Source organism: Girardinichthys multiradiatus, chromosome 4 (genome assembly GCF_021462225.1).
Source record: "Girardinichthys multiradiatus isolate DD_20200921_A chromosome 4, DD_fGirMul_XY1, whole genome shotgun sequence".
Classification (NCBI taxonomy): Eukaryota; Metazoa; Chordata; class Actinopteri; order Cyprinodontiformes; family Goodeidae; genus Girardinichthys; species Girardinichthys multiradiatus.
This window is the reverse complement of record NC_061797.1, coordinates 42991325-43004197: the sequence shown is the minus strand read 5'-3', so window position 1 is coordinate 43004197 and position 12873 is coordinate 42991325. Positions and strand designations below refer to the sequence as shown.

The 12873-nt window shown below is 40.7% G+C and overlaps 1 protein-coding gene across 1 annotated transcript in view; it reads right to left on the bottom strand.

The window, feature by feature from the left end:
- Positions 1-217: 217 nt before the first annotated feature.
- Positions 218-12873, bottom strand: part of mpped2a (metallophosphoesterase domain containing 2a) — a 78553-nt gene continuing 65897 nt past the window's right edge. The window contains exons 5-7 of the mRNA XM_047363783.1: positions 5377-5492; positions 3303-3416; positions 218-1781 (exon numbers count right to left, since the gene is read on the bottom strand). Coding sequence (XP_047219739.1) covers positions 1663-1781; positions 3303-3416; positions 5377-5492 — 349 coding nt within the window. The 3' untranslated portion in view covers positions 218-1662. The remainder of the gene's footprint in view (positions 1782-3302; positions 3417-5376; positions 5493-12873) is intronic.

Genomic DNA, 12873 nt, shown 5'->3' with positions numbered 1-12873 from the left:
ATAGGTATACATGTTCACATACACTTCAATCAGTTAACAATAAAACTGAATATTTTTCACTTTTTACTCCATGTTAGGCTGCTTCGTAAAATGAGTGGAACATAATTCATGTTAAAATTCTATATTATTAAAATAGTCACTTTTCATCAAATAGTAAACCAGGAGCAGCATAAATTCAGTTTGCAAAAAAAAGATATTCAAATAAAACAAACTTTCATAAGTAAAAATCTTGCAATTTTATTTGCATATAAAGGCAGCTAAATATATCACAATAAACTGAAAGAGAACTAACATTTCCATGAAGAAGGATACAATCAGAGAAAAAGCGAGAGAGAGGAAGAGAGAAAGAGCATTTTACAGCCGTTGAAAACGAGTTGAGACAACTATTGGCAACATTTTTTTTGTGCTAGCAAGATTGCATTTACACACAGTGCAAAATTAGAAAAAAAAAAAGCAACAAAACACAAATACTATCAGATTTTACACTTTAAAGGACATGGTATTCATGTTTAGGCAGGTGTGTTGCAGGGAAAACAACACCTGTTGGATTGTGACCGACACGTTTTCCTCTCTCAATTAAAATCAGTTTCTACAAAAACATGAAAAAAAAACGTCTGGTAATGCAAGCATTGAAGATACAGAAAAACATTTTCTTTTTTCTCTGTCAAACACAACTTTAGTTAAGATGATTTAAAAGATGAATATATAATTTATATATATGTTATTATACATTTTCCAAATTAGATGAGAAATCCTTGATTAAAAAGTGATCATTCTGGCTGTAAGCGACAGCCTTCCCTCCCTGCCATCGTCAGGTGTTTTTCTGTGGGGATGATGGGTAATAAATAAGGACTTTCCTCTGAGCTTGCAGAAAGTTGGGGCTCTAGCTGAGAACATTAAAGCTAGTTTAAGGCAGCGTCCCTGTCAGCCAATAAGAGAAGAAGAACTGACCATAAAGCAAAAAGAAACTAAATATTAACCATATGACAACGTAAAACAATGGCATCCATTGTTTGGCCAAACCAAATGTAAAGAACTTGTACAAATTCACAAAGCATCATTTATTTTACAGTTCTGACCAATATTTATCAAGAGCAAGATTGTTTAACCACAAAATCTCAAAGAAAAGGAGAATACCGGTGAGGGACAGACTCAAACGTTCTGCTGGTTTTACAAATAACCTGAAAATGTGAAGAAGGCAGGACAAAAACGTCATTTGTTCTGCATGAAGGCAACGTTTTTTCTCTCTCAAAGGATTAGTTCGTCTTCCTCCTGTGGCTGACAGAAATGAAGCGTGATGATAAAACTCTTACCTCTGCTCGGTGAAAAACAGCTTATCTCACTTTCTCGCTGTTTGTCAAACCAAAGAGCAATCAAACATGACAGAGTGATTCCAGACGAGATACCTGGACTGTTGGCACAGTTTAAAAAAACAATAACAAAACACCGGTATTCTCCTTTAAAGCACAGCCCCCCCTCCCAACCGACCCTAGTATTTTCTCCTTCGTCTCATCAACAGCTTGGAGAAAAGCAAAAAAAGAGGAAAAACTTGCAAAAAACACTTGGATCTTTCTTTTTTTTTTTTTTTTGAGCTTGAAATATTTATAGAAAAGAAGTCGTATCTCCAGGTCTGCAACATTCCCAGTCCACGGTGGTCTGGTCTCAGGAGCTGGAGGGGTTGGGCAGGTCGAACACGATGGGGGGGTTGGTGGGCTGGAAGCTGACGGTGCACGTCGATGCGTTGATGAACGTCGTGTATCCGTCTGTCATGATCCCGTACCCTGGTAGGGGAAACAGTGTTAGACTCCACCCAGGTCACTAGTCTGTACGCTTGATAAACATTTCATTCATATTGTTCAGTCATTTGTACGCCCGAATCTTCTCATAATATAATCGGGAATGCTATCATGTTGATCGATCCACTTTATTCCTGTTCAACTCGGGTACATTTGTGTTTTCAGAAGGAAATACATAATATTCACAATCATATACATTGCTCTTGTCTAAATTCCATACTCTTCCAGACTTGGACTGGCCCATTTTTTAAACATAAATAAAGCAGGGTGCTATGAGTTTACTATGTGGTTGTAGATGAATGGGTGGCCACTGGAAGCATTGACTGACTGATGGATAAACAATTATTATTTAGTTGATAAAATGGGGAATGAAGCAGAGAAATGCACATTTTCATACAGCATTTTGTTTTTTCCAAACTTATGCATACCTCTAAAATCTAACATACTTTCCAGATTGTGATGGAACTCAGGTTTGTTAATGTCTTCTGAAGACAGGTTCTAGCATTCATCCATATATCTTCCTAGCGACAAGCAAAGGTTCCCTTCTCCTTGCTCATTCCCCAAGTCTGGAATGTTCTCCCAAGGTTTCTGAGAATGGTTTTATTCCAGGCTTTAGCCGTTCTCCGGAAAGCTAAACCAGTCACCTCCGTCGTTAAGAACTCCATCATCGCTATAAAGGGTGAACAATACAGCGAAGGTGGCAGCAGAAACCCCATAGGGCCCAATCAGTGTGGAAACAGTCCTCAGTAATCACTTTAAAAGAAATAAGCTCTAAATAACACAGGAATTCAGCCAGACAATGCCACAAGAGCGATCTGATAAACTGAATAAGATTTTTTAAATTGATTAAAAATAAAAAAAACTTGTCCCAAATCACATGGTTTCGTTGAGTTGCATCAAGATAAATTCAATACTTTTTGAGATTACTGTGTTTTAAATTTCAGACCTAAAAAACAAGTATCGAATAATTTAAGCATGTTAAATATACGCTATATATACACGTTATATATAAATATATAACCTACTTTAATATGTGTATTTCAGCTCTAGTATGCAAGTCCAGTCCTGATAGGTGACCTAGACTTCCAATGCTTTCAAATACAGTGTGCTGTAAGGCTCATAATGATTATTGTCACCAGGTTTAGTCAACTATCGAAATTATAGCCAAACTTAGTGGAACTACTCTCTCACTCAGAACTACAATATACGGACAGAATAAATGCTGCCTAAGTACTTCTTAAAGATAAAAAATTATGATAACATGAATCAAACGCCAAAACATCTAAAAAAAGGAGCAATGAATGAACAAAAGCATCAATTTATCATGGAATATCTGGACATATTAAATACTTTTCAAGCTCCAAAAAGTAAGATTATGAAATGAAAGGCTTTTTGAGATCCTAAAATCAGCCATGTAATTCCTAATAGTTGTTTCTTCAACATCATTTCTGATTGGAGTCCTTTTAAGTTCACCAAAACACAGGAGGATTTCCCACTCTGCAGTACCTTCATGAATGCCTCCAAAGGCATGAAGTTTGGGTCGCACTCTCTTCTGGACCGTGTTGAGTAGCTCCACACAGCCGACCCGCTGCAGCTCTTTGGGAACCCAGTCTCTGAAACCTGCAAAGATATTAACATTTAACCTTTTATTGACATTGTTTTCTTTGATCTAATAACAGTTTACAACATATCTGACCTCCCCAGAAGAAGAAAAGCACAGAAATGTAACAAATATCCTCAACTAAATTAAAATGATGTAGATGCAAAGAAACCCATCCTGCACAGATTATACAACCACCAAGATAAGCATTAGCTGCAGCTGCAGCAACAATAAGAAATGCAACCTCAGAAAATCTAGAATAAACAATTCAATACAGCTACATCTGCAAATTTAGGGGAACAGTGAAGCTCTCGAAGCATGCATTAGTCGAGGCAAAGCAAATTCTTTTTATTGCATTGTACAATGAAAGCCATGAATTCAAGTTTTAAACCACATTTCTAACCTTGAAACAATTTTTTATTTATTTAGACATTTTCAAAGATTTTTTTTCATTGTAAACAAAAAGTGTTAATTAAAAAAAACATCTAATTATCCAGTGTTCCCACACATCTTTTCTATGAAAAAAATGGATGTTTTCTTAATATTTTTCCAGAATAAAATTTCCAGAGTTCTTAATACTTTTGAGTCATTTTTGAAATAAATGCTCACTATGAATTTTTCACAGATATCATGGACAGATGCCTGGACTGATGATGAAGAAATCACTGGATGGCTGGGTGGATAAATAGATCGATGGACAGATACATGGACGAACGGGACAGACACACAGATGATGGATGGGGGGATAAATGGACGAAGGGATGGATAATGAACCAATCAGTTGATAGATGAATTTAAGGATGATGACGGATGGATGGATGGATGGATGGATGATGGATAAACAAATGGATGTATGAACGGGTGGATAAATGAACAAATGAGGGATGGATGGATGGATGGAATGAGGGATGGATGGATGGATGGCAAAATGGATTGAAGGAGGAGAGAACCGTTAGCCAATTGAAAAGGAAGTGAAGCCTGGAAATAAATATTTTACAAACTCTGTTATCATTCTCCTGAGTTTTTCCAGACCTGGGAAGTCAAATTCTACATTTTTCCAGACTGCAGGAACACAGGATGTCTCATTATCCATGAACCGAAACTCTAGCAGCAGTTTGTGTTCCAACACTAAAACGAGGAGGGAAATTTTGTTTATATTTATAAAATATAGCATCATTGAATATATTTCAGTTTGTGCTGACTGATTCACAGCTGCTGCTGTCATCACTATTTACAGTAAATAGTAGAAAGTTAACTTTGATGCACGAAAAGACAACCGTTTCTAACAATATTCACCTTATCTTCAGACTACTCTGCACACATTTTCTGCCTTTCTATTTCGTACTCATCCATGTGAAATCATGCCAACACGCCTGCCTTTGAATTCACATTTTTAAATTCAACCAGATGACTCCTGTTCTTGATATATTTTTGAACGTTTGCAGAACCTCGATCCACCTCCTCATTTTAGCTCATCCTACATCTTCAGCACACTCCTCCCTGCAGCACTGCCATGCTCTCGTTCGGTCCCCTCTCTCGTCTTTTGCGACGTCTGCAAAATCGAGTTTCCATACAATCAAACAGCCAGAGTCACTGCCGCAGCAGCACCAGCAAGTCTCCGTGGGCGAAAGGGAAGGAAATCACTCAATAAAGCCAGATGGGGAGTCGAAAGGTGAAAAAACAAAAAAACAAAATAACCGAGTCCCAAACAGCTCAGAGGAAAACCTAATCCATCTTCTGTGAAAACCAAAAGAAAAATCCAAGATTACTTTTCCTCATGCAGTGAAACAAATATTGAATGACTGAGCATAGTCACACAATGCTGTGTTCAGATGCAAAGCAGCGTTGTCAAGACTCACATCCACACAAATGTTGCGCTGCTGCAAGGACTCCAGTCTATTCATCTAGACTTTGAATAATGAGGCCCAACTTTGTTCTATGAGGTGGCGAGGGGGGCTGTGATTGGTTAATTGGACTCACCTAGTGGAGGTCCATGGGTCATCAGGATGTCGATGCCCTCGGGGACGAGGTTCCATTTATCCAGCAGAGACTGCCCCCGAGGCAGATTGAACCCCCAGCCGTTAAACCATGGAGTCCTGCAGAGACAGAGGGGGAAACAGATCACATTAGCATCACTCACTCCACCATTATTACAGCACACATCAACAATCACCTCCAGAAGCGATAAACATGACAGACTTTCCCACTTTTGTTCATTGTTTTATGATTAAATAATTGACATAGATATATAAAAAAAGGTTTCAAACAGACATCGTCTGTATTGTGTGTCTGATTATCAAAGTGTCTTCGTTAATCATTTACTCATGGTGGGATGAACACAATACCTATGAAGAGGCTGCATCTGCAGACACTGCCTTTGTGTCTTTCAATAAATATGTTTGGTCTTTTGCATGAATAAAGATGCATAAATAAGCATGAAAAGATACCACGTCAGACTCTACAGTCAAGTTTTAAATCGCCAAAAAATGAACACAAAAAATCAAGAATCAGGAATATTTTTTTCCTTATAATAAACATTTATTGTATCTGTTAATTTTTGAGTAAAGCTGTGGCATCAACCAAAACGTATTGCAGTAAAAACACAACAAAGACCTTCTTTATCTGTTTGATGTGATGATTATATTATGCTTGAATAAATGGATTAGAGCAAGTTTGCTACATTTTATCACAAACAACCTGCATACAGAGTCTGATGCTGCATATAACCACGCTGAACAAGCTAATCTCTACAACACCATGAAAATATTTCAGATCCAAAATTATTCTTTCATTCTGGACATTCTATCAATGAAATAAAACAATAAATCATGTTGTGCCATTCAGCTGTGTCACTTCTCCTTCTCACACACACATGAAAAATTAATTACGCTTCACTACAAGAAGGCTGATTTATTTACAATGAAACTGATGTATTTAACATCTAATAAAACAGCAGAGCCTAGATTATCAAATACACTGCTCAAAAAATAAAGGGAACACTCAAATAACACATCCTAGATCTGAATGAATGAAATATTCTCACTGAATACTTTGTTCTGTACAAATTTGAATGTGCTGACAACAAAATTACCCAAAATCCATCAATGGAAATCAAATTTATTAACCAATGGAGGCCTGGATTTGGAGTCACACACAAAATTAAAGTGGAAAAACACACTACAGGCTGATCCAACTTTGATGTAATGTCCTTAAAACAAGTCAAAATAAGGCTCAGTATTGTGTGTGGCCTCCACGTGCCTGTATGACCTCCCTACAACACCTGAGCATGTTCCTGATGAGATGGTGGATGGTCTCCTGAGGGATCTCCTCCAAGACCTGGACTATAGCATCCACCAACTCCTGGACAGTCTGTGGTGCAACGTGACGTTGGTGGATGGAGCGAGACATGATGTCCCAGATGTGCTCAATCGGATTTCTTTGGAGGGCCATGTGGCCCTCCAAAGAAATGCCACCACACACCATTACTGACCCACTGCCAAACTGGTCATGCTGAAGGATGTTGCAGGCAGCAGATTGTTCTCCACGGTGTCTCCAGACTCTGTCACGTCTGTCACATGTGCTCAGTGTGAACCTGCTTTCATCTGTGAAGAGCTCAGGGCGCCAGTGGTGAATTTGCCAATCCTGGTGTTCTCTGGCAAATGCCAAGCGTCCTGCACGGTGTTGGGCTGTGAGCACAACCCCCATTTGTGGACGTCGGGTCCTCATGGAGTCAGTTTCTAACCGTTTGTGCAGACACATGCACATTTGTGGCCTGCTAGAAGTCATTTTGCAGAGCTCTGGCAGTGCTCCTCCTGTTTCTCCTTACACAAAGGCGGAGGTAGCGGTCCTGCTGCTGGGTTGTTGCCCTCCTGGTCTGGTGTACTGGCCTGTCTCCTGGTAGCGCCTTCAGGCTTTGGACACTACGCTGACAGACACAGCAAACCTTCTAGGACGGGGCATCGCAGCTCTGATCTCACAGTGGGCTATATAACATACTCTGAGACCGCCCCCATTGCTTTTCAGCTTGGAACCGAGACGCGGTTACCTCGCAACTGGAGCGTCATTCTGGAGAAGAAACTCACACGTGGACTTTCATTCATTCTCCCATTGGCCAGACAACTAAGCAAATTATGCGTACAAGAATAAGAAGGCCTGTAAGTTTCAACTTTAACGATTGAAGAAATGGATTTAACACGTAACCAAAAAACCACGGAGGTTTCAAGGAGAAGAAATTTCATCCTTGTTTTTTTTTTTGTTCCAGTCGACTAGTGACGGTCCGTCATATTTTTCACCTTTCTGCCAAGGAGGCCAAAGGATGAGGACGGACCGCTATCCTGAGTTACCCATGGACGCATGGAAACTCCCCCCGCCCACCCGTTCTCGCTCCTCTCCTCTGATCCAGAGAAGACAACACCGAGTAATTTCATTTTTGTTTTTTTTTTCTATTAAAATAGCTTGTTCAGGATAGAGTAGGATTTTAGGGCGATTTAGAATTGCCACTTATGGTCCAATGTTCTAAATTGTATGTGCATGCCTTTCGTTATTGAAACTTGATTGCTGTTGATTTCTGAGGCCGCCGAGTCTCGCAAGTTGTGTTTTCACTGTGTGAACACCTGAGCACAGGTGCGCCGTAAAACGGAACTGCTATACTAACCTCATGGTGAAACTCACCATTTTCTTTGTCTTCAACTTCGTGTTTTACTGGTTGTTGGCAAGTTTTATTATCCTTGGGGGAAGTTTTATGACTGCCTGTTTCACACTGAGCTACACTTTGTGTGTGTGTGTGTGTGTGTGTGTGAAGCTTATTGAATCGGAAGAGCGAGTTGTATCAGGGCTGTTGATTTAATAAATATTCACATAGATAAAGAGAAGGCGTTTGTGTTTATTTTGAGCAAGAGTGATTTGTCAGTCAAAATAAGGTTAAAGTTCCCCACGTTTTGGCAGAAATGGTTGATTAAACAGTGACATCTAATAATAGTTATCAACTATTACTGAGAATTTAATAATTGTAATTATCAAGGGCTTTGAGCCACAATATCAACACCAGAGGACATCTCTGGTTTCGATTCATAAATAAGGATTTTTGGTCAAGAAATTTATTTTCTCAAATTATGATTTTCAATTATTATTATTTTCAATCCAATATTAATTAATAAATAATTATAAGTGTGAAAGCAACACCAACATTCAAAAGTGACCAAAACATCAGTCAGAAAGCATAGGTACTGAGAAGTGGTCTGTGGTCCCCACCTGCAGAACCACTCCTTTATTGAGTGTCTTGCTAATCTCCAAAGATTTCCCGCTGTTGTCTATTCCATTTGCACAACAACATATGAAATTGATTGTCAATCAGTGTTGCTTCCTAAGTGAACAGTTTGATTTCACAGAAGTTTGATTAACATGGAGTTATACTGCTTTGTTTAAGTGTTCCTTTTATTTTTTTGAGCAGTGTATATTAAACTGGACAAAGCTGCAGTTTATTTTAAGCAGATCTTGTGCAGAAAACAAAAATCATGACATTGTGTGCTTTCATTTGGATGAGCTCTGCTAAAGATGTGTTACGGAGCTGTAGGCTGATAAAATTTTACAAACGGAATATTTTAGGTAAACAATTAAAATTTTCTATTTTGGAGTTTTCTCTGGTGAGCAAGAGATTCACTTCTTTGTGACTTCAGGTTGCAAAAGGAAAGGTTCTGACTGTTGTCTATGCTCATGCACCGAACATCAATTCAGATTTCTGGGTCTTCTTGGGAGTCTCTAGGTTGGTGTTCTGGAAGGGATTCCATCTGGGGATTTAGTGGTGCTTCTGGGGGACTTCAATGCCCATGTTGGCAGCGACAGCGTTACCTGGATGGGTGTGGATGAATGGCCTCCCTGATCTGAACCTGAGGGGAATGCTCATAAACATCACGTTCAAACACAAGGTGGTTCATAAGTGTACCTGGTACCAGGCAACCTTGGGCCAAAGGTTGATGATCGATTTTGTAATCGTGTCTTTAGACCTGACACGCAGGTAAGAAGAGGAGCAGAGTTGTCAACCGATCCCCACCTGGTAGTGAGTTGGATCCGTTGGCAGGAGAGCCTGCCAAAAAGACCCAGCACACCCAAACGAGTAGTGAGGGTAAACTGGGAATGTCGGGAGAAGGGACCTGTCTGAGTGATCTTCAATTTGCTTCTTTGGGAGAACTTCTCTCATGTCCCGAGGGAAGTTGGGGACATAGAATTGGAATGGAGCATGTTCAGTACCTCCGTTGGCTTCGAGGAGCTGTGGCCTGCAGCTTGTCGCGTGGCAACCAGAGGACCCGCATTATAGCTCAGTGGGAACTAGAAAAGTATAAACTACTACTACTTTCAACTGTATATGAAATGCATATTATCTCAGAAAAACAAAAATCTCAGAGCACATACTAACGAGCTCCTGGTTAAACATCTAAATGTGTGTGCATCTACATTCCAGCACTCACAGCGAGGATGAATTCATTTTAGAAGCTGAAACTGACTGCTCAGGCCTGGTAGAAGAGAAGGAAAGTGAATTTCTAAGCAGCAGGGAGCCACATCATGTATCAACTGCTACTCCCTCTGCAACCCGCTCTGAAGATTGAGTGACAGCAGCTGGGCCACCTCCAGCAGCCTGCGTCTCTAAGGTGACAGGCAGCTTCTTACCCAGCAGACACAAAGAAAGCCTCGATGTGCCAGAGGAGGAATGAAGAACTGGATGGAGGGATGGACGGATTCATGGGGTTAAAACAGATGAGGAAATAGAGTGAGTTGTGCAGAGGTTAGATATAGGAGCAGATCCATCGAAACCAAAGGGGAGAAGGAGAAATCGAGCGGAGGCTGGTTGATGAATTGAGCTTTCATTTATCACAATAGTAGTAAGAAGCCTGACAAGAGAGGAAAGGAAGATAGATTATCATCACATAATATCTCAGTATATAATCAGACCTGCTACTTCAAACAAAGCAAAAAAACTTCATTTTAATTTGAGGTGTGCAGCAAAGAGGGGCAGAGGTGTGGGGACTCAGCGATGGCGTCTGCCCAGGGGGAAATCAGGGCTCCACAAACATCAATAGGTTGTGTTACAGTGAAGGATGGACGCTCCAGCTCAAATCAATACCAAGTGTTCCAAGGGAGAAGGGCCGAGCAGGATCCACAGGAGCGAGATGTGTAAAACATGAGATCACAATCCCTTCTGGTTTGCTTTAAAACACCACAATAGCCTAAAGTATCACCAGATACAACAAAAACAAACAATCCTGTTAATGCAGTGAGCATTGGAACACAGTCCCTGCCTGATCTGCGAGTTAAAGGTTTGAGCTTTGAATTGCTCGCTCAGTCGTTGCCTCATTCTCTTGCTCAGTGGAGAGCTGAGAAACGAGGTTAAGAATGAAATGTGAGGAGTGCGCAGGGGGAGTGAAGGCCACAGAGTGAACTGATTAATTAGAAGTAATCACACAAATCGGAGTTAATGAAAGCCTAATGGATTACTGAGAAGGCGCGCCACTTTTCAGATGAAAATGCTGCCGCTGTAGTGCGGAGGAATCAGAGCGGACCTGGCCCGGTCGGCCGGCAGGAAGCACCAGCGGGGCATTCATCTGGCTCTGGTTTTCACTAATAGCGATGAAGCCAAACTTTGAAAAATGGCCGAAACGCCTTCATCCCACCACCATTTCTGAAAAAAACAAAATGTAAATCATGGTTTCTTGCAGCAAAAAATAAACAAACAGCTGGAGCCTTGGTTTTTGCTCTGTGTTTCACAGGTTTTCTCAAACATAAACACATTCATCTGGTAGATGAAACGTCCCCCCTCCCCACTAACGACATGAGCCGTGGGTCCAGGGCCGAGCAGAAGGTCCTGACTGAATGCAGAGTGGACCGCAACAGCTCCACGCCACAATGGCCCCATTGTCAGCTGCCTGCCCATGAAATATACCTTCCATGCGAGTGCATTTGTTAACCTCCGCCTAGATTAATGACATCCCGGGTCACATAAAGGGGGATTGTTTCCTGTGTGGCTGTGATATAGCTTTTATTACACTGTTCTGCTGCATGTGTACTGGGATCAGAGAACTCATGGAGCATGCTCTCGCCTTGACACTTGCCATCTGGGGTCCAGCACAGGATGCGACTCAATGCCACCAAAATAGAAATAGCAAAGATGGAAGGAGACGACGGTGATCAGCAAAAAAAAAAAGAAAAAGGAGGAGAGAAGTCTTGAAAGAAGCAGACTTCAGTTGTCACTTTAGTGCAACAAAAAATGCAGTCTTTAATTACAACATCTACAACACCACTTTAAAAAAGGAATCACTGCATCAAGTGGACAAAAAGCTTGTAACCGTGGTAACAGGAGCATTAACGATCCCTCCCCGAAGGAACAGAGCAAACGGGTTAAAAGCTGCAGCCGTGGCCAGCAGCGGAGGTAAAGCAGACAGAAGCTATTTAGCCCTCGTGTGCAGAACGTCAATATTCAATTAGGCCGGTAGACATCATTAGGACGGCGGTGCAGCGTCTCTGCGGGCGTGACACCCCTCTTAACCCCTCTGCTCCCCCTGAGCGACACTCTCTGGGTCCATAGACGGGCTGCAGGATGCCCCTGAAACAGCGTGCACACAAACTGAGCGCTTCATTCCTCTCATTATGCTTTTTATTCTTTTAAACCAAACTCCTCCTTCCTTTAATGGATCGTTTGAACTATTTTTACACCTCATTGGATCAGCCATCTCAGGGCAGAAAGAAGCACCAGAGTATTTACAAATCCAGGAAGACTGGACTGATTGATTTAATGTAAATAACCAAGTGATCAATGACAAAATGTCTGCTAGAAAAACTTTTTTAAAAAGCCCATATTTTGCCTAAGAGTTTATGCCCTGTTTTTAGATATTTACAAGTGACATATGCTCTGAAAATCAGCTTATTGAGTTAATCCTATGAAATAGTTGTAATGTAAACTAAAAGCTTAGTTTCTGTAATCAGAGTGGACGGATTACAAAACAAGATTACACAAAGATCTCTTCAGGAGAATTTCTCTGCAACGTTTGCATGCAAGTATTCACTCCAACGTAGGTATGTAGGTATCATCACTGACCGATTACGTATTGAAAGTTGAGATTTTCAGCTGCTTCCATTCACTGTTTCTATGTTTTACATATGCAATGCATGACCTGCTTTTATAAACTTATACCGGCGAGACAACTGTAATAATTAGAGAAGCAATGCTGGTTAGAATGTGAGGAGAAATTATTGCAATCTGAATGCTTCTAGGAATTGATTATTTTTTTAATCACTCACCCCTTCAATGAGTTATAGGCAGACTGGTCTCTGCACAGAGAACGTTTAAATCCCTGAGAAGGGTGCCAGTCCATGAGGTCTCCATGCTAAAATCTGTGGGTTCAAGCTGGAGCTATCACTACTTTATTCCATGATGGTCATTGTGTTCTGGATTGATGCCTGAGCTGTGGGTTCCTGTCCATCTATTTT